The 21143-nt window shown below is 31.7% G+C and overlaps 1 protein-coding gene across 6 annotated transcripts in view; it reads right to left on the bottom strand.

The window, feature by feature from the left end:
- CNKSR2 (connector enhancer of kinase suppressor of Ras 2) overlaps positions 1–21143 on the bottom strand; it is a 298383-nt gene that overhangs the window by 105535 nt on the left and 171705 nt on the right. For 4 of the 6 annotated variants that reach the window (XM_045472191.1, XM_045472189.1, XM_045472190.1 and 1 more), the window contains 3 exons: positions 17955–18101; positions 7895–8028; positions 3045–3256 (listed from right to left, as the gene is read on the bottom strand). In XM_045472191.1, the coding sequence (XP_045328147.1) occupies positions 3045–3256; positions 7895–8028; positions 17955–18101 (493 nt within the window). The remainder of the gene's footprint in view (positions 1–3044; positions 3257–7894; positions 8029–17954; positions 18102–21143) is intronic. The other 2 variants (XM_045472193.1, XM_045472192.1) reach the window with 1 other exon arrangement.

Here is a 21143-nt window from a genome sequence, read left to right as displayed (position 1 = left end):
ATGAATGCACTAAGAGAATATGACAAGTATATACATATTTAACCACAAGCACATAATAATAACTGAATCATGTTTCTTCTTTGCTTCTCAAAATCCTATCTATACTCTTACAACGTTAACTCTAAACCTCCTTGAATAAACAGGTAATCTGGGGAGTTAATAGGAAAGAATGGTGGCTAAGCTCACATACTTCAAGATAAGGGTATTTGCGACTAAGAACTAAGTTGAGCACTGTAAGCCTGAAGGACTTATTCATTACATTTTAAGGTATCATACAAGTGCTAACACGTGAAATTACGGTCATTTCCAGAAAATATAAAATATGAACTTTTTTTGTACTCTATGTTTTTTTGCAATGTACTTCAGCAGAATCATGTATTTTTATTATCATTACTTTTTAAATCTAAGGAAATACTGTCACACTTGGGAGTGTATGCAATGGGACCACCTTATAGATTAAATAAAGAAGTTATTGATAATTGCTTATAAAGTTTTGGAATAATTTGTACTGGAAACATCAGGGTCTGGGCTGAGAGATTTATATGAACCCTCAGATCTCAGACCTATGTTTGAGAAGCTGCCAGGTATTTGGTGGGGATAACTAACATTTAGAAACCATAGAGGATGACTATTCATCATTTAAAACAGCGTGTCACTTTTCAGCTCCTGGGGTATAGGTATTACTTTGCTCACATTTTCCTACTTTCCTAAAGTGATTCCAACACATCTCTTTATTTGTTTCTTCCCTCTAGGTTATGAATGCCTTCCAGGGAAAATTTATGTTTTATTCACCTTTGAATCCCCAGTGACTGGATGACTTTATGTACACAACAAATATTAGCTGAATGAGTTAAGAAAAAAATTAATCTTTGGAAAAATTAAGGACACAAATTCATGTGTGTGACAGGTAGAATTTATTATTTACAATCTGATTTTAAAAATGTTTTAATACATTAAACTGCTAGTGATCTGGAGCAACCTACAGGCTGTGCTAGAAGATCTTCACTGAAATATATCTGTAAGAATCTCCACTGAAGGTTCAGATTATATTTCATGTTGGAAAGTTAAAAAAAATTCTGGATCAAAAGTAAAAGAATTTTTTTTTACTTTGTATCAATCTTTTGGGCATATATACATTTCTTTTCTCCTAAGTTGTTTATAAAAATATATCAAATATCTGTAAGATATCTAAATTTTCTAAAATTTAAACAGTATTTTATTTTATTGGGAGAGAGAGGATTTGTGAACATAATGACACTAGGTGGTTTAAACTGTAGCCTGAAGAGACTAACAATTCATATCCATTCAAGTAAGAACCAAGTAACCAATTTTTTATAAAGCTATCAGTAATCAGCTTCATCTGGTGACTATAATTTCCCCTTTAAAATTCTAATCATACTTCAAAATAAGCAGAAAATAGCCAGAGAATTCTAAGACAGAAAAAAAGAGTTGATATACATTACTGCTTATCCAATAACAGGCAGTCAATAAGTATTTGTGGAATGAATGTATAAAAATAAAGATCTTATGTTATAAAGCAGGGGTAGGGATAACAAAGATGTCAGGCCTCTACACTGCTCTCTACTGCAGAGGTTTATAGTATAATAGGGGAGGAAAGCAACGGTGTAAATACCTTCAAATTATGACAGTTCAAAATAATTGCCACCAGAATGGTATAATTGAGGAGCTATGCTAAAAAATATCATTACTTATTATTATGATAAAAAAGCACATGTACAGAGAATAACACAAAGTAAGGTAAGTATGGTTCCTATTTTTTAGGACCATTTTGAGTAAAATTTCTCATATATAATTATTACCAAAGAGCTGTAAGGAAATAAGGCATGTGTAGTAAGGTACATGATGACTAATCATTCGGGACCACAGGAGGGAGGCATATGGCCATGCTGGGCAAGTAAGGAGGGCCAGTAGAAAAAAAAGTTAAAACAACCTTCCTTCTGCTCAGCTCCCATTATTCACCTGTATTAATCATCAAGGAACCTATCTTTCCCCTTCTCTATGCTCCTCACTAAAAATGATTAGTTTGAAAACTAGAAAATGAGGAGCACAGAGTTCCAAATAAGTCCATTCTTTCTTGGAATAGGATCATAGCTTTACTATTTTAACTTTAGGCAGCCTTATCTGCAAATCTTTCAGATACAATGTATCAAGTGAAAGCATGTGTGACCAGGTTGCTTTCTTGGTCATGCATGGGAAAACAGAAGTCAAAGATGAAAAATGCTAGGTATGTTGCAACTGTAAGGCCATCTCTGATTTAAATATGGTGTGTGCTTCCTAGTTAGAATCCACTTCATTCAAATTTTCTAACTTCTTAGGAAAAACAAAAATTGAGGTGAGATTTTCCCCAGAATGTATATCTGAAGAGTTTTTAATCCCTGAGGAATAAGGAGTTTATTTTATATAAGTCATGTTAAAATTTTTTCCAGGGTTACTTCAATGAACAAGTCAGAGCACACCTCCTAGAAGGTCCCAACCACCACTACAAGTAGGGAGCTAAAGCAACCAGAGTCACAACAGAGAGTACACAACACATTCCAAAAACACCTCCTGAAGGGCCAGGCCCTGGACAGTGTGTGACCCCTTTTTAATATAGTAGTGCTCACAGGTGCAGAACACATAGCAAGCTATTATATAAGTAATGTTAGTAGGAAGCATTCATCGAAAAAAATTAATCCTTGAATGATTCCAATTTGGCAAAATCTGACATGATAAAAATTACATGTGATTCAAAAGGGTTTCCATAAATCATTAAAGAGCTAAAATGCTACTTATTGCTCTTACCTATCTTTGGAAATTTTAGAATACTGTTTAATGTCATGCTTTGTATTGTTGCATTAGAAGCACATTAGAAGCACATCAATGTAATTCCATTAGAAGCACATGACAGGCACAGATCAATTATAAAGATTCAAAAGCTATCAAGTAAATCAAGTAATTTTCATAACCCAAAAGTCTATGAAAAGAAGTAGAAGTTCTCATATGAGACATATGTTCTTATGTCAGTGTAAGAAAAGAACTCTTACCATAAGTCGGGGTGCTTTCTCGTCTTCCTTGACTACTGGATCTTCCTTTTTCATATTCATAGCAATACAAGACAGTATCTTCCTCAACAATATTAAACCTCTTTCGATATTCCTGATCCAGAAATGAATTTGGTGATTCAGATCCCTTATGCACCGGCTTGCCAACCATATGTCCTCTGAGGTCTTCACAAGGAAGGTTTCCTTTTTCATCCCTAAAAATAGGGAAATGTAAAGGAGAAGAATGTAGGGAAGTGTTAGGGTGGTAAAATGGCAGAGAGGGTCTAAAAAAGTAGTCATATCCTTTCCATACAATGTGTCCTCTAATCTTTCCAAACTTTCTTTGAGGCTTCTAGGGCAGTTTTTAATTATTGCTATATTGCAAGAAAATAAATGCTGAGGATCAGAGAGGTTAAATGACTTGCCTAAAGGTCACACAGCTAATAAAGGACAATGCTAGACATGGGCCATGGATCTTCTAACTCGTGCTCTCGTCCATTTTCACTGTACTATGTCATATAAAGAAAATCATCTTGGCACATAAATTACTTTTAGGGCTCAAGACAGTAGGTATAAGGTAAACATTGCTAACAACATAGCTTTCTTCTGCCACTGTAACTAATTGATTCATAGTAACATTAGCACTGCTTAAAAACAAAGATGTGTTTAAGAACTACCACCTCTGTAACAATATTTGCAGCCTTAAGAACCAAATTAACATGATATAAACTGATACTGTAAGAATTTCAAACAGCTTGTTATTAATTTAAAATAAACCTTACTGAAAAGAATTACTTAGAGTATTTAAACTCTATGCATCTCATTTAATAGTAAAAATATAAATTCATAGAACTAATTCTAAATGGATAGATCAAAATTTCATTACACATCAGCAACATTTCTTGTGAAGAGAGAGTAGAGAAACGTGATAAAATATGGAATTTAAGATGATGGCAAGGTGATTTTTTTCTATAGTATTCTAAAATAGAAAAATACAATAATTTATGGGATCCCTAAAACTGTTACTGACATATAGTATTACACAGTCCAGGCAATTGGGCCCCTTATGAGTGGTATTTTGGTAGAAATACTCCATTAGGATGGGCTAAATTGAACCTTGTTTATTTTATGATGTTTCACTGACTAGCTATGAACTCTTTGTTAGAAAAGCCTGTCTTCTAGAACACAGCTATGAATGTAAATGCAATATTTTCTTCTCTTGAAGGTCATTAATTTTATTTCCTACTACTTCTTAATTGTTTCCAGTTCTACACTGAACAGTGCCATGAATGCTAAAAAAAATTAATTTTATGTTAAGTACCAAGACTGAAATCTTAAATCAATAGAATAAAGTAAATTATAACAAGAAAGATAAAAAGAACAAAATTTTAATTTACACTATGTCTTATAAAATGGTGATGAGCTTATAAATCTAATGTCAATTCAAAAATATGAGTTATGTTTCAACAAGAACACTATACTTCCATACTTTCATACTATGGTACAGTACACTTCCGTAGGTATATGGGAATGTCTACATTAGGTCTCTCCAAATGAGAACTACATTCCCAGTATTTGAAATATATCAAAAGTAGAATAATATTATTGTCAAGACTAACTGAATCAGCAAGCTGTCCCATGTATTTAACTCGTCTGAAGTTGCGATTGTCATTTACATTGCTAATTCACTCTTCTACTTTTAAAAATAAAAGTATTGCTTATTGCAAAGTTGTAACTGGATAGCTAGGTCTTAGGCAACATGAAGAAAGCATATTAAAAAAATGCAGGTAGAATTTTATTGACACTGCAATTAGCTTGAAAATAGCCCTAACGAACTCGTGGCACTGGATTAAGGTTTTGCCTATCTATAAATGGGCAGACATTTCTATCAGGCCTGTTATGTGAATGTTAATGCAGCTGAGATCAGAAGGTGATTCAGCCCTAGTTAACTCACCATGTTCTATTTATATGGATATTCCTGTGGCAGAAAATTGGAAGGGCTGGTATTATTTACTCTGTAATGATATGAAAGGAGGGACTCATACCAACAAGGAAGATTTATTAAGCATGTATATATGAAACGAATACAAATAAAGCTGAGTTAAGAAATGTATGCACCAAAAACAATTTTTGCAGTAGAATGAAGTAATACATGTATTGCGTATATAAAGTATGTGCCCATTTGTGTGTGTATCTCTGTATGTGTGCTTGTATGTATGTACTTACATCGTGAGTCCCTGAATAACTCAATGTATTAATTCGTTCTGCTGTACAGATTGAAGGAAAACTTTTCTTAATGTTATGTATGTAATAAATCTACACTTTTACTCTGAAAAGGATTTAAGGAAATGGATGAAAAGTCAGAACACTGCTTTAGTGGACTTTCTTTACATTTAATGGCTCAGAGTAAAATTAATGAGAGAAATTAGTGCTTAAACTTCAGGGTTGTGCAAAGACCTACAAATTCTTGATTTTTATCATAGAAAAAGAAATTTGGTTAAGTATGTAATGCAGTATATACTATGAAAATGAAACTGCATATAGTCACAAGACATATAATAAAAAACTGATGAATTTTCACTCACTCTACATACATGAGTGTCTTTCAGAGAAAAAGGTACTTCTTCTGGAATAAATGTGTTTAAAGAATGGTAATTACATGAAAAAAATTCTATGTAACTTGACAGCTAGCCCTGACATTTTTATGTATTTTTTTGGTTTTAAGATGAGAAAGCTTTTATTATTTACAATTAAATTAACACTAAAATGCCTATCCTACATAAACAAAATTTTTTACTATATGAAGAAACAAATGTTCAGATGAGTTACATTAGGTGAACCACAGTAAACATCAAAATGAGAAAATGGGACAAAAGTTCTGGGGCTGTATCTATGGAAAGAATGACAACTGCAACAGTTTTATGGCCATAACTTCAAGTCAAACCAGAAAATGCAGATAATTTATACAGGCTGGTGTAAAAAGGGACTCTGATGAATGCATTGTTCTGACTGTGCTATATCAAACTATTGTGTAACTTGGATAACTAATAATTTGACTCAAAATATAGTTAGAATATTCCATTAAATTATACACTAGACTAAGAATCAATTAAAGTGAGATAACACCTCTAATTATGAATTTTCCTGAGAAGTATTAAGCAATACTGATAAAACAAATACCACCATGTTGATACTTGAACTTCTTATATTTTTAAGTATTTTTAAATAGCGTGTTCAAACTTTTCATTGGTCTCAATACATTGCCGTAATCATAAGGCCACCACACTGAGAGGACAGAACCCAATTACTTTATTCTTGTCTTCTGAAGCGTATTTTAAATATTTTACGTCAAGGAAATATTTTCTTTATCAGAAGTTCCTCCTTACTCAAGAGAAAAGGAAAAAGCATGAAAAAACTGCAGAGATTTGATAAAAATAATTTTCTGATGTTTATCTGTACATGTAGCCCTTGGAATAAGGTCTCTTAAATAATCATTTGCACTGAAATTAAAAATTTTTCCAATTAAAATTAAAACCAAAAAAGTCACTATTCAAAACACATATTTTTATTGCTCCTCATGCAGGAATATTCAGAAAGTCTGACACTATCTTAATAGAATTAAAATGCAACTTGCGTTTGACTAGGATATCAAATGAATCTGTACATCTGATTATAAATTTAACATAGGACTATAAATTATATACTTGAAAGATTTGTGAAATGACAGCTCAGTAAGTTAAATCTTCTCATAAACCATGTTCCCACAGCTACATTTAATTCTAAAAATTAAAAACTAAAATGTTTATAAAATGGACTACAGTTTTATTACCAGACGATATAGTATTTGCAGACACACCATATTGTCATGTAGCATTTAAATCATAAAATGCCAGTGTCATCATATCTTAGAGAATGAAACATTAGGTGCCCTAAAGAATGATGAAAATTAATTAACACAGGGATTTCAGTTCTTTTATATACTGAAGAAATTTAATATTAAGTGTGGCTTGAAAATAAGAGACCTTAATCTACTGTTTTTGAATGACTGCACAACTAATTTAAAAATGGAACCAAATTCTTTGTGATTGGTACTAATTATCCCCATTTAGTGCGGGCCCCTTTCCATAATTTTTGTATTCCATGAGGCTGGGTATCAGAATGCTTTTGGACAGAATGCATTATGGCACAAAGTTGTATTCTTTCACACCCGCCAGGAATTTCAAATAGAAATCTGGAAATGAAATGGAGATATAGCCTCAAGAAATCTAGAAAACAGACTTTAAAGGCAACTCATTCTCTTGCAAATTGTCTCTACTTCCTGACAGAAACATTAATGAACTGATCAGGTAGAAACTGTAGATACATAAGTATTAGGGGAAACAATATTCTCCCTTCTCATCATCTATCTCCCCCCACCAAAAGTTCCCTCACTGCATACATTTAAGAGGGCATAAAAGTTATCTGTAACTTTCGCTTTTAGAAAAAAAAATGTATGAAATGCTTCAAAGTAACTTGAGATTTCCTGGGGCTTCTTAGCTAAAGACCCTCGCTTATTCCTTCCTTATTAACATAATCCTAATTGTTATTTAACATTACTTTCCTATTGTTTTCTATCATATGACATGTTTATGAGATATTTAATGCATAGTGTTTAATACAGATTAGTTATTGTTATTATTATTATTAACCAAAACGCATTCTCTACTATGCAACAATTTTCCAGAACGTGTTCAGAATTCCTATCTAAGAAAATATTCAAGGTGTTCCCTGAGAATTTACTTCACAGTTTACATACGGTTAGGTTAGTCTCTGGATAGAAGATGCTCACAGCAACATGATAGTTGGTACTGTACCTGGGAATATATGGTTCTGCAGGAGGAGGGGGGATGTAGAGATCCTGGAGAGCAGAACTGTCTCTTTTAGTTGGTGTACTGATGGTGCTGGAAGGCGTGGCAACGCTGCTTGTGGGACTTCTAGGTATAAGAGGCTGGTTAAAATGAAAAAGAAAATACATACACACACAAACAACACACAAAACAACAACAACAACAACAACAACAACAACGACATATAGTTATCATTTTAAAATTATCTATTTCTGCAAAGTTTCTGAACTTGGCTGAAATCAAGAAGCACGTTATTTAGCACATTGATATTCCTCTGAATGTCCAAAAACAAGTAATTTATTATTTTAGAGGCTTCGCTTAGTTCTCAACTCACCTTATTCTACAGCATAACAATGTAAAAGCTATTTATAAGGTAAAAGCACCATGCAGTGTTTCATAATGGTAAGATTTGTTTTATAGTCAGAAACTTATTTAAATCAAATTTGCTTTGTTGGAATTCCACCTTTGAAAGAAAGATAATAAAGAGGAACTTTCAAAAGAATTAGCTCACTCACATCCTGACTGATATACAAGAAAGATATTTCATTTGTTTTCCCAAAAAGATACACCATACTCTTTAGTTAGCAGAATGTCACACATTCTCAGAAAAGGTTACAAAAATGGAGGATGAAAGGCCAATACAAGAAAATACTTTCTTTTTTTTGTATTTTGTTTTTTTAAATATAAACACAATGAACTGTCCTCTCAAGGTCATTTATGGTACATCTTCAAAAGTATGGTGACTAGTGGAACACAATCGTTTCATCCTTCAGAGGTACACACATTTGTCACTGTTTAAATAATGTTTAGATACAGATCTATAGATTCCATTTTCATGCCTGCTTAAGTATTAAATACTTTTAAAAATTAAGATAGCATGTATACTGAATAAAGTGATACATCAGGATGCATTAACTTAAGACCACTCCCAATTCTAAGCTTCACAGCATTTGCAAATGATCTTGTGGATCAAAAAATTATTCTAAAGTGAGACTAAAATTCACAAATTTTCATGTTTATCTTACAGATCTTACTGATTAGCTATGTATACAATAACAATAAAAATAAGAATTTTGGTGCAATTGCAAACACAAACGTAATGATCACAAAATGAATTGTATCTTCACATGACAAGATGTTGCCATTTTAGCCAATATGAAAACACTTTTAGCAAATCTATATAGACCCGCAGTTCTATTACTTTAACATGTATTGCTGGACAAAATGGCATATTACAACTATTTAAAATTGTGACAATGCTTTTGTACAGATAAGCAAAATGTTCAAAAAACCAAGCATAAATACAATGTACAATGTAGGCCACTGGGGAAGGCTACATAGTTTATGATTCAGTTCACAGTTTTTGACCTTCCTTATTACACAGCTCACCTTAACAGGTTGAAATCACACATCCTGCCAAAATGACGGTTAAGTTTTAATCTATGTGAAATAGAAATTAAAGAGAGAGAGAAGGGAAAAAAATTGATAACTTATCTGGGGACTCTACAATATTCTATCTTCTATGATGTAAAAAAAAGTCAGATATTTTACATGTTTAGGAATTTTGAAATATTATGAAAGTATGTAGTAGACTTATGTTTAACTATGCTGATTTTGAAATACTGTCCACTTAAATTATATGTGTCTTTTAGAAACAAAAATCTTGGCAGTGGGAAATTATTAGATTATATAGGCAATCAAGAATCATTTGTATGGATGAACACCATGAAGCATGAGGAAATGAAGAATTGTATTGTTTCTAGTGATACCTCTACAATAGATCTTTGAATTAATGATAGGTTCTTTAGATAAGTCTTTAGACACACTATATATATAGTCACTGTGATATGACTATAATTGCTTTTCATCAGGACATCTTGGTATTAAATACAGATGACATAAAAAAAGTCTAAGTTTCATTATTATAGAAATATAAAGAAAACCCCATTATTCAGTGCATTACTTTCCAAAACTGTCTAACAGATGTACTGTGAGAGAAAAACGTATATTCAGTATGCCTTTTAAATGCTCTAGTATCTTTTATTTTAAAATATTCTAATACTGCAAGTGAAATTAAAAACAAGTTCTAAAAACACAAACAATTAAAAAATAATCTAACAAATTTTTATTCTTTTTCTTTTGTTTTAGGGTCACTATTTCTATTCTGAAGACCTCTCTCTCCTTTTATTTTACCATCAATAGAACTAAAGATAATCTTTCTTGGTTAGTACCTATCTCTGCCTTCCCCAAACAAAGAGGAAGAAAGGAAAAATGGAAGGAACAAAGGAGAAACAATAGTGGTTACAAGTATATTTTAAATAGCCGTAAAGTGTGAGGTAAATATGAACAGAATATTTTATTTTGCCTAGACTACTACTAGGATTCTATCCAAATTATTACCAGGATTATTTAGGGTACTTGTGCCTTTCCCCTTCCAGTAAACTTAAATATTAGCCTTGTCAGCTTCCTTCAAATTGCTATTTTCTCTAGGTTTCTATTTTCAGGAAAGAGTTGCTATTAATATCATCAGTTAGCATGATTAGCTAAATTAGCAAATACACAGAAGAAAGACTCTTAAATAAGTTTAAATGGATAACAGGTTTGATTGTGCCAGCTGGTTCAATAAATTGAATTGGTTAAAAAAACACAACTTATTCTTTCAAGAAAATGGAAATTAGTTAATCCTATTGTTCAATTCAATTGGCTAGTTATTGTATTAACTGATAAATCATAGAAAACATTTCAAATGGTTTATCATGCAGATATCATCTGGATAATCAGAATGCTTTGTACCAAATGAAACACACAGTAAAGATTAAATATATTTGGCATATTTTTGTCTATTCATTGTGTTACTTCTGTCAAAAAAGTAAACTTTTTTTTTTAAAAAAGTAAACATTGTTTTTGAGAATCTTATTTTAAAAAATACACATTAAGCAGTGAGAAAATAAAGTATGGTAAAATAGAAACTTCATGGGAAAATGGCAATAGCTACTTAACCGAAGAGGACGTCTTTGTGATAATTTAAAATTATAATCTCTTAAAAATTTCTCTACCTTTGAACAAGAACTGAAAGAATACAAAATTAAATGATTAAAAGAATCAAAAAAAGGCATTAAACAGCATTAGAAAGATAGGCAAAATTTGACTAAATCAAGCGCAGAATAAATGATGCTATTAGCTGAAATCACCAGCAAGAAATTCCTAGTTGTAACAAGTGGCATTAAAATTACAACCACCACCAATAACAATTTAAGTGTGTGAAAATACCCAAAAAGTGACAAATACAGCTTCCCTCAGATCAAAAAAGGACTTCTCTCGGCATCCAATTCAAATTTTAATATACATATTTCTTAGTTTCAGGAAAAATATCCAAATATGTTGGCATGAAAATGTAGAAAGATAGCTTCTCCCATCTTGACAAAATTTCCTTTCAATAATTGTTCATAACATTGTAAAAGAGCAGTTACCACTGCACTAAGAAGAATTTCCAATTTAAGGCAAAAAGTAGAAATAAAGGGTAATATTTTTTATCTTACCATTTTGCTACTTTGCTACTTTGTCTATATTGGCAAAATATGGAAAGAGAATTAAGAATTATCATCATTTAAATACAAGGTTATTTTAAGGCTGCATCTTGTTACTCAAGTAAGCATGAAGCTTCTGTATAACTTGGTCGACTACAGTATGTAATCAAGTATGATATGGATCCATTTTGGATTCTATGCAAACAGGTTTATTTCCTGGAAGAGTCTTGCCAAAATATTTAGTTTTCTATATAAATGGTCCTACTGACCTAAAGCTCTCCTTTCACAGATCCAGTGAGGCTCCAGAAGGGAAGAGGCATTTGCATGTATGTCATTACTCTGCTAAAACAACTCTGATAGATATGTGGGGGCACAGGCATGCATCTCTTAAAATATCCAGGTTCTAAATAAAATGATCATATGCATCTCTTTAAATATACATTGATAAACTTAAGTCAATTACTGATAACTTGCTACATCAACAGGACTACTACTAGAAATCTACTAGGTAAGACATACGTACATTTTTTCATATTGTCAGTTTGAACTACATAAAATACTTTCAAATTGTATCCTACAATATGGTACGGCACAAATCTTCCTCTGAATCACGTGTGATGACTTTAGTAATAATACCCTACTCATCCAGTTTAAAAAGCATATGAAAGATTGTGATTAATGTAAAATAAAGTTTTCGGCCTTTGTAAGGGATCACTGATACCTCATTTTAAATCCTCTGATGGCTCAGGTCTTTCCCTTGTGTCCCCAATTCTAACACGTGAGCACATCTGGAAGGTATACCTCTGAAACCCCTACGGTCTTAAAGATTATGAGAAAAGAACTTCCATACATAAACTACATTTTACATTGAGGTTTTACTTGAAACATTTTTCATTTTAACAACTTGTGGCAAGCTTATCTTAATTTACTTGTCCTTCTGTCTGGTAAGTGACCTGGCTTTCATAGAGCTATAGAAAGTCTTGAATGATACCAGTGACATAAAGACAGCCCCAGCATTAAAGATTAAAACAGTGTGTTACACATTATGTGGTTACGTCTAAAATTCACTACTGCAAAGATCACAAAGAGCTTGCTTTGCCTTTCGGGGGGAACAGACCCATTGAAATATGCATGATTACATCAAGTATAAAACCTGGCCATTTATTTTATTCACTCTTGGGAATAAGCACAGACTCAGAGGGATCACAATACCCCATTATTCTAGCACAGAACATTCACACAAGTCCTTACTCAGTTCAAACACATTTTTATTATAATTACCAACATAAGTACCAGAATATTGTTTATGTTAGCAACTCTGTTCTTAATCATCTAAACACTCCAGAGAAAATGTATGCTGGATTTTGGGAGGCAAGACAATGCATACATGTTTCTTGACCATATAAAAAATGCTAGATATAATTTGGAAAATTTGGGGCATACTTTTCCCTGGGAAAATTTTTTTAAGTAGTAACTTATCTGAAGGAAGTCTAAGCAAAGGAAATGCATGTATTTAAATTCTCCTACTCTGTGTTTTCACAGTTTTTTCTAGGATCTAAATTCATAAATACAAAAGATTTGAGTCTTCTTTTATAAGCACGTAATCTTTCCTTTCCTATAAGACCACCAAAAAAACAAACATTTTTTCCTGACCAATAATGTGATCAGGAAACCATATCTGTATAGGTTTAAAAATACAGGATATACAAGAAATATAGACTTCACAGTCACACTACAAAATGGCTTTATCCACTGAGTCATCATATTTTGCACATTGTACTGAGACTACTATGACTGTATTTACTCTTGTGCTGTCCAGACTTATTGGCATAGTTAATACTGCAACATTAAAACTGGACTTCCAATTTTTTCAAATTACAGTAAACATCATTTTTAGAATATTAATTAAAGAATAAAAAAGTAAAGAATAAAGAAAATAAAAATAATTTTTGCATTTTAGGTGATCATTTGTAGTCAGTGTAACACTTGAAAGCATTTGGCTGAAAAACACAAATGTCATTTAGATACTTTAATTAATTTGCTTAAACACTGCTGACCAAAAATTTGATGCGACAATTGCTTGCAGCTATTTACTAATTTGAGCATGTAAAACATATAATTGTTTCTGCCTCTCAGTCAGCACAATTACATTTTCAGTTAAGATTTATTTTTTTCTTTAGTGTCATACCTAATATTGGTTATCTTCCTCTTCAAAAAATGCTTTTAAAACAAAACTCTCAAAAACATAAATTTTGTTAGTAATAGATTTTTCAGTCACCCTGACCCATAACTTTGATATTAAAATAAATTTTATTATTTCTCATGTTTCGGTTTTTACAGAATGAGTTTAACTATTCATATCTGTAGGTATTTGAAATGTAACACAATCAATTAAGTGTTCTTCAGGTGTTACACCAGTTGATAGACAAAATCGACTGTTATGACTATTTGCTTTCCATTTCTTTTTCTGCTCAAAGTTAAATATCCTGTAAAAATGGCATCAAGGTAATGCTAAGCAATAAAATTTTACATGAAAAGCACAAAACCACACAAGAAAACTACCACATGGATGTATGAGATTTATGGATCAGAATGCAGTTTAGGAACATAATTCTAATGATACAGCTTGATATTATTTCTTATAAAAATGTGTTTAATGAAACCTTTATCAGTATGTTGAATTCCAACACTAATTATAGTGATCATTTGAGATGCATTCCTACCAAAAAAGCTGGGTTCTTTAATGGTTTTAAAAATGCTGATTCTCAGTGATGATTTCAATCAACATTCTTGGTAGTATCCAGCTAATTCTCCCATGCATCTCTTGTAAGAAGAAAATGACACCACCTACACATGCTTGTGACCTATGCACACTAACGTAAAACCACAAACACCAAAAATATACCTTGAGATTTATCCAGAGTTCCCTGGGATTTTTTTTTCCATTAAATTGTTAAGAACTTGACAATAAGCAATCACCAAGCTCACCAAAATGCAGGACATGAGAAGTGCTACTAAGAACATGTGTTTAAAAACAAGTTATTGGAAAGCAGGGAATCCCTCATTTGCTCTCATAGAATAAAAGATTTTATCTCAGGTAAAACATCTCTACTATTTATAAATGGGTGCAGATGACAACAGAATTCAACTCCAGCTTAAATCTGTTCATAGTATTTGACTAAGGTATCTTTAAGTCTTTCAATTCCATTGTAAAATATTTGACAAATCAGGAATTTTAAAAGAGCTGCCAAATTTCATGAAATGTACTCATGAAATTGCTCTGTGAGCATGAAGTTTAGTTGTATGCTTTTGTTTATTTTTATTTGTTTATTTTGCTATTATTTCATAAATAATTTTCAAAAGAAAATCCAAATCTAAATTCATCATTGCAGTTGATTATTAATAGAAGTTACTATCCTTTCAAAATATTTTTTAGGAATAAAACTTCTTTCATTACAATGTGGTATTCCATAAAAATCTTCTACCTTAGGGTCGATAAGGTTAAATTTTGTGTAGGTACAAATTATTTCCTTGTTAGTTTAAAAAATAATTATTCCTTACATTAGAATAAAGTTGTTCTTTTTTAAGGTACATGTATTAGTGTCTATTTCCACACTACATAAGCTTTGCCATATTTTATTTGAAAATGCCAGTAGGTAAGCCTGGTAGAGAAGAAAAAGTTGAAATAGACATATCAAATTAAACAAATTACATAAATTATTTCTTTTTGTAATATCTAAATAATTCTTAGTAGAATGTTAGTATGCCCAATGAAAAAAGAAATAACCTAAGGTCCAATTCTTCAGGTGTGAACACTGAAGATTTATACTTAAGTGAGTTAATGGGCATTTTAGTACCAACGTATTTGTACACATACCAGAAGCAAGAATACAGTAAGACTGGTACTTATGTCTGCATAGAGGGTTATTCCTACATTAAGCATTTTATTTCACCTCAGGTCCTTTCTCAGCCACTAGGAAAAAATATGTGGCCTCAGGCAAAGTCACAAAGGAATCACAAACTGCCTGTAAGACCTTCTTATCTCATGATTTCTTTGACATTTCCTCCTCTGGAGGCAGTCTACTTTTAATCTACAGATTCTGGTACCATCCAGTTTTGTCCATCTTTGGTTAATCTACAGTTTAAAAATTCTGACCAGGTAGGTCCCATTATGCTTCCAGTGTCTTAGTATTTTAGAGTAGGCCAAAGCTGTACGATCAAGAAACAACTCTGTATTGGTACAATTTCAGGTCTTCGAAATTTCAGGGATATTTGGTGGTGGTGGTGCTATAGTATGTTAGAGGACTTATCCATTGCTCTTTAACACCAAGATGTTGTGTTAGCACTACTACGAAGTATTTAAAACTAATACTCTTCCTTTTGCTCTGTAAAAGGTCAACCACTGAAGCAATTTGTAAAGAAACAGAAAGTAAACCCCCCACCTTCCCAACAGCATTGTTTATCGTTAAGGAGTTGAGCTTTGACAATACATTTCAGTTGGACTAAGTTCAGCTGAAATAACAAATTTACAAAAATGTTGATACATATAAGCACTTATGGAAATGCTGATTTTCTTTTTTTCTGACTTCAGCAATCTGAAACAGTAAATTTATACTGAGAGTAACTGAACAGACAATGAGGAATAAATATAATTAGTGATCTGGTGAGGCATATTTCTTGGCAATTAGGAATGGACCTAGAAACAGTGTGCTAATAACCTATTATAATTATAATTTTAAAATGATGTGGGATAATTTAAAAAATTAAAGTCTTTGTTCTCCAGCACTGAATATACACATCAAATGTGTAGCAAAAAAGAAATGTTGGTCTTTCAATTATTTCAGCATTTTATATAAAAGTGACTAACTGGATACTGTCATTACCTTAATTCTCCAGTTTGTGTTTGTGGAAAAGAATCTAAAAAGGGACCAAATTATCAATTTGTTTCCTAGAGATAGTCCCTCAGTGTCCATGGATCAACAAGAAAACAGTGTCTTTTTTGGTGTTCAAGGTGAAATAGAAGGGATTAGAGAGAAGTTGTTAACTTTAAATACACATATACAGAGAAAAAACCTAATGGCTGAAATTGTGGGACTCTTCTTCAGTGTTCCCACTTCTCAGGATCTTTGAAGAAGACATGTCAATAGGAAAACTACAGGTGGAACAACAAAGCAACTTATAATACAGCAAGAAAATAAAATGATATGATGGTAAAGTCTGTTCTGCTTATCTATGATTTAATGAGTCAAAAAACATTAAACTCTGAACTTTAATGACATTAAAAATATTTGATAATAGACATATACTGCAAGTCAAATATATTTGGACATATTAATACAGTGTACATGTATTTATTTGAAAAATTAAATATTAACATCAACAATTTAAACACCTTAATGTTAGAACATTTTAACGTTTAATGTTAATAACATTTTATGTTATTTAAATATAATGCAACACTGAGGCCAATAAGTAGTAAAGTTTTAAACAAGAAGAAATCATTATAATCTATAAGGCCATTCATGTGTAATGGAGAATTTAGGATTTTAGGGGAAAAAAATCTAAGAATGGTATAAGGTACTAATACAGGACTTAGAAATAATTTACAAAGCAGTGATAGCAATGGCACTTACATATATTGCTTTTCTTTTTAATCTGAACAATTGGCAATGTTCTAGTTCAACAGGCAATTAAGTTGTTAAAAAATTAGACTTCTAAGAAAGCTAATAGTTTCCTATTTTAAAAATGCATGTTTTGTGAAAGACAATTTCTTTTATGATGTGTTTAAAGATTATATTGACTGAAACAGAAGGAAATGTATTACTTCCTTGTCTTTCATTAATCAGAATCATATTTTTATAACTTCCTAGATACTCTGCTTCTTAATGAATGTCATTTACCAACATCCAGAGTAATATTTTAGAGTGGTTACATGCTGAAGAAAAATGTAGAAATTCTAAAGCAATAACTTCCCTATTTTGCCACCCTACAGGGTGGAAAAGAAAAAAAAAAGATCAGTCAGAAGGAATGTAGTAGGTACATTTTAATTACTAAATAAAACTTTCTTTACCTACTGTTTAGAAATAACTATTACTATCTTATGACCTGATTTAAAAGAATTCTACAAACTGTCATCTAGTTTCTTCAAAGTGTACGAGTATAACTTTGAAATAGAAGATTACATCTACAAATGAAACGTCTCTTTTCATCTCTATTCACATTTTGGTTTGAAATAACTTGTGTTCTTTTGTAATTATGCTTTAAATGTTTACAAATTAAGGCAGAGTTCTTTATCATTTGGGTTTCAGTTAGAGTAACTTACAGATTTCATCACATTAAGCCTATTAGGATAAGCTGTGAAGAGATAATTTCACAAACAAATTTTCAAAAGCATACAAGATTAATCCATATGCTGCTGAGATGAGGCACAATAAAGAAGCATTACGGAGATAATCTATGGCTAAAATGATGGTGTATGACTTATGATTAAGCTTCATTACCTGCAGAGCAAGGGGCTTCCATCTCATATTTTTCAGTAAAGCTGGTGCTGAGGTAAGCATGCTCTGAGGTCGCTTTTTCAAAGTTAAGATAACACCACTCGGGTCCTCTCGTAGTGCATTCACCAAATTTTTCAACTGCCACCCCACCTGGTAACCAGCAAAATCATTACAATAAAATTGAGGTACAGTATTCAAAGATTTAATGTTCTCCCCCTTTAATAAGATTAGTAAAAAAAAAAAAAAAGAAAATCACATAATTGGTGTACCATCCTATAAATTTTAAGGAGATATATACTCAAAAGAAATTTTATCTCTGTATTGGTTAACCAACCATGTTATTGCATTAGAGTCCATGTTATTTATTATGAGATAACATAATGGACATTTACCATGTCAAAGGAGAGACTAAAACGGTATTCTACCAATGGAGTAATTTAGAGTTTAAAGAAACTATGTCATTATCAATGCTGTTCAAGGTCTAGATCCAAGCTCTGCTGACAAGTACAATTTAAAAATCCACAAGGACTTGGCAATGTCCTGAGCTTACAACCTATACCACATGCTTTCTCATCACCATCTTTTAGAGATATGTGGTACAAGTGTCTCTAAATTAGAGTGACTTTATACTACCATTAGCTGGTACTGACAAACCAAGGCAACATTCTGATGCATGGAAGACAGCATCAGTAAAATCAATCCTTTCCCATGCTATAAGGATAAAATAAAAAAAATGACAACATAACACTACTCCCATGCTGCGGCTATTGGACATGTGTTCCAAACAACCCTATAAACTTAAAATGTGCTGAATTTAATGAAAGCATTCTACTTGAATATCACCTCAAAACATAATGTATAATTAAATTGAAGTATTTGATAAATGTCCTGAAACCTGGCTCAACTGTTATCCATGTTAAATTACTTCACTCGTCATCCCTTTAAGCTTTTAAACATAGAATAATTTTAGTTTGCTTCAAGATGGACTAGTTATGCAGTTATCAGGTAACTGAAATCCTCTAACTATGCTTTAAAGAAACATATTAAAAATAGCTATGATTCCAAGATTAAAAAAAACACACACTTCACACTTAAAAGAGAGAACCTTTTATCCCAACTTTAATGGATTAGAAATTTCCAGGATGTTATATAAATACATTGGATCAAAATTTATCCTGGATTACAAGTGGGATTTAGCAAATCATCTGAACAGTACTGTGGTTTTTCCTGGGCACCCAAGTGTAAGGGAATGGGTGCCTTTGCCTGTTATTCATCATGTTTTTTGCTGGGAAGATAATGATCAAGCTGAAAAGAATAAGTACTTCTACCATAAGAACCACAGATCCTGAGACTATGATGAAGAGGTACTCTGGATGGCAGCCACTGTAGGATAATGGGTGACTCTGGCTTATCTAATGAGTGGGCATTCATTTAAGTTATAACCTCTTTTGCAGCTGAATGGAGTGATGGTGAAGAGAAAAAGGACAGAAAAGAGGTGAGATGTTACAATGCTTAAAAACTCAGGGGTCTCAGATATGAATCAAAGTGATCATTATGATACTTGCCTAACATGAATAAGAGGCTGCCAGTTAAAAAATCACATTAATGCAGATCACTAAAGTAATGAAACTGGTCAAATATCTTCCATTACATATAAGTGAGGATTATTATGTGCCCAAAGGTATATTACATTGAATCTGATTTCTCTGATAGCCAACTAGTGTCTCTATAAGCCATTTTGATAAGCCAAGAGTCAAAGCAAAGTGAATTCAAATCCAAGTGTTCATTTTGCTTGTCAAAACATATGTGAACAGATTTTTGAGTTCAAAGTTTGGATGGAGAAAACATACTGTTTATACAAAGAATTTATGAGCAACTTATTAATAATAACCACATTTTATCATTTATTTTTTTCAAAGAATTACTAACTATACTAAAGCATTGAATATGATGGCCATATTTTCCTTTCAGCATATGTATTCTCAACAACAAATTACACATTTCTATCCACCAATTTCTTTCCATTTTATTCTGATATGATCATGGTGACTAGTTGAAAATTTCTAAGGCTAGATGGTGTTTTCCTGTATAATATTCACTGTAATTTGATTCATCCTGTTCTTTTAAACTTTCTCTATGCTCTTTTTGAATATGAAATTTTCCAAAATGGAATTGCTTTTTCATGAGAAATTGGAATTGTTTATTGATGAGAAAGTAATAACTTGGTTAGAGTTTAATTTTATAGCTGAATGTTATTTAATGGCAGAAAAGTACATAATTTTAGTATTTTTTTCAGTGTTTTTCCAACTTTTTATTTAAATTCCAGTTAGTTAACATACAGAGCAATATTAGTTTCAGGTGTAGAATTCAGTGATTAATCACTTACATACAACACAAATTTTCTGTTTTAACCCGCCTTCCCATTCTCACTGACATAACATTTGTAGTACTTTAAACAAAAGTAAACAAATATCCATGAAGACTCATTAAAGTATGTATCTCTGGCTTCCCAATTCTACTTCCACTACCACAAGGAAATGATTTGAATAAAAGCAGAGATAAATGTGTAACATGTGTGTCACAGTACTGTTAAAACCAACCAAAATTTGCACATTATGTAAATGTCCATTAGTAAGGGAAATAAAAATTTTTGTGTGGAAAAAAGTTCCAAGATAGCAAATGTAACTCAACTCTATTTTGTAAAAAAATTTTATATAAATGTAGAAAACATAGATATACAACAGCGCTAACAGTGGTTATTCTAAACGTAAGTAAGGACTGAAATATACATTTTCTTCTTTATACTTTTATTTTCTGAACTTTTAGTGATAAACACAAATTATTATAAACAACAAAATCAACAAAATAAATGGGCTTAGCCCATGAATATAATATTCCAGTTATAAAATCATGAATTTTATTAATTACTTAATGAGGACTGTTTGTTATGGAGGGACAATTTCCACAAAAAGTATAGAACTAGAAAGACAACACTATTTAAAAAAATGAAAGGTGGCAATGGGGTAATCACGTCTGCTGTTAATTATCCTTTCAGATGATTAGCAAAAAAGATTATTAGCAGTGCTTACTAAGTCAAGAATTATATTATCTGTTGATTTTTGATTCAATAAATGATTTCAGTAGATAAAATTAAGTGTTAAGTCAGGTTCATACGTTATTTACTGAATGGGA

Source organism: Leopardus geoffroyi, chromosome X, assembly GCF_018350155.1.
Source record: "Leopardus geoffroyi isolate Oge1 chromosome X, O.geoffroyi_Oge1_pat1.0, whole genome shotgun sequence".
NCBI classification, from domain to species: domain Eukaryota; kingdom Metazoa; phylum Chordata; class Mammalia; order Carnivora; family Felidae; genus Leopardus; species Leopardus geoffroyi.
This window is presented reverse-complemented; position numbering and strand designations above follow the sequence as displayed.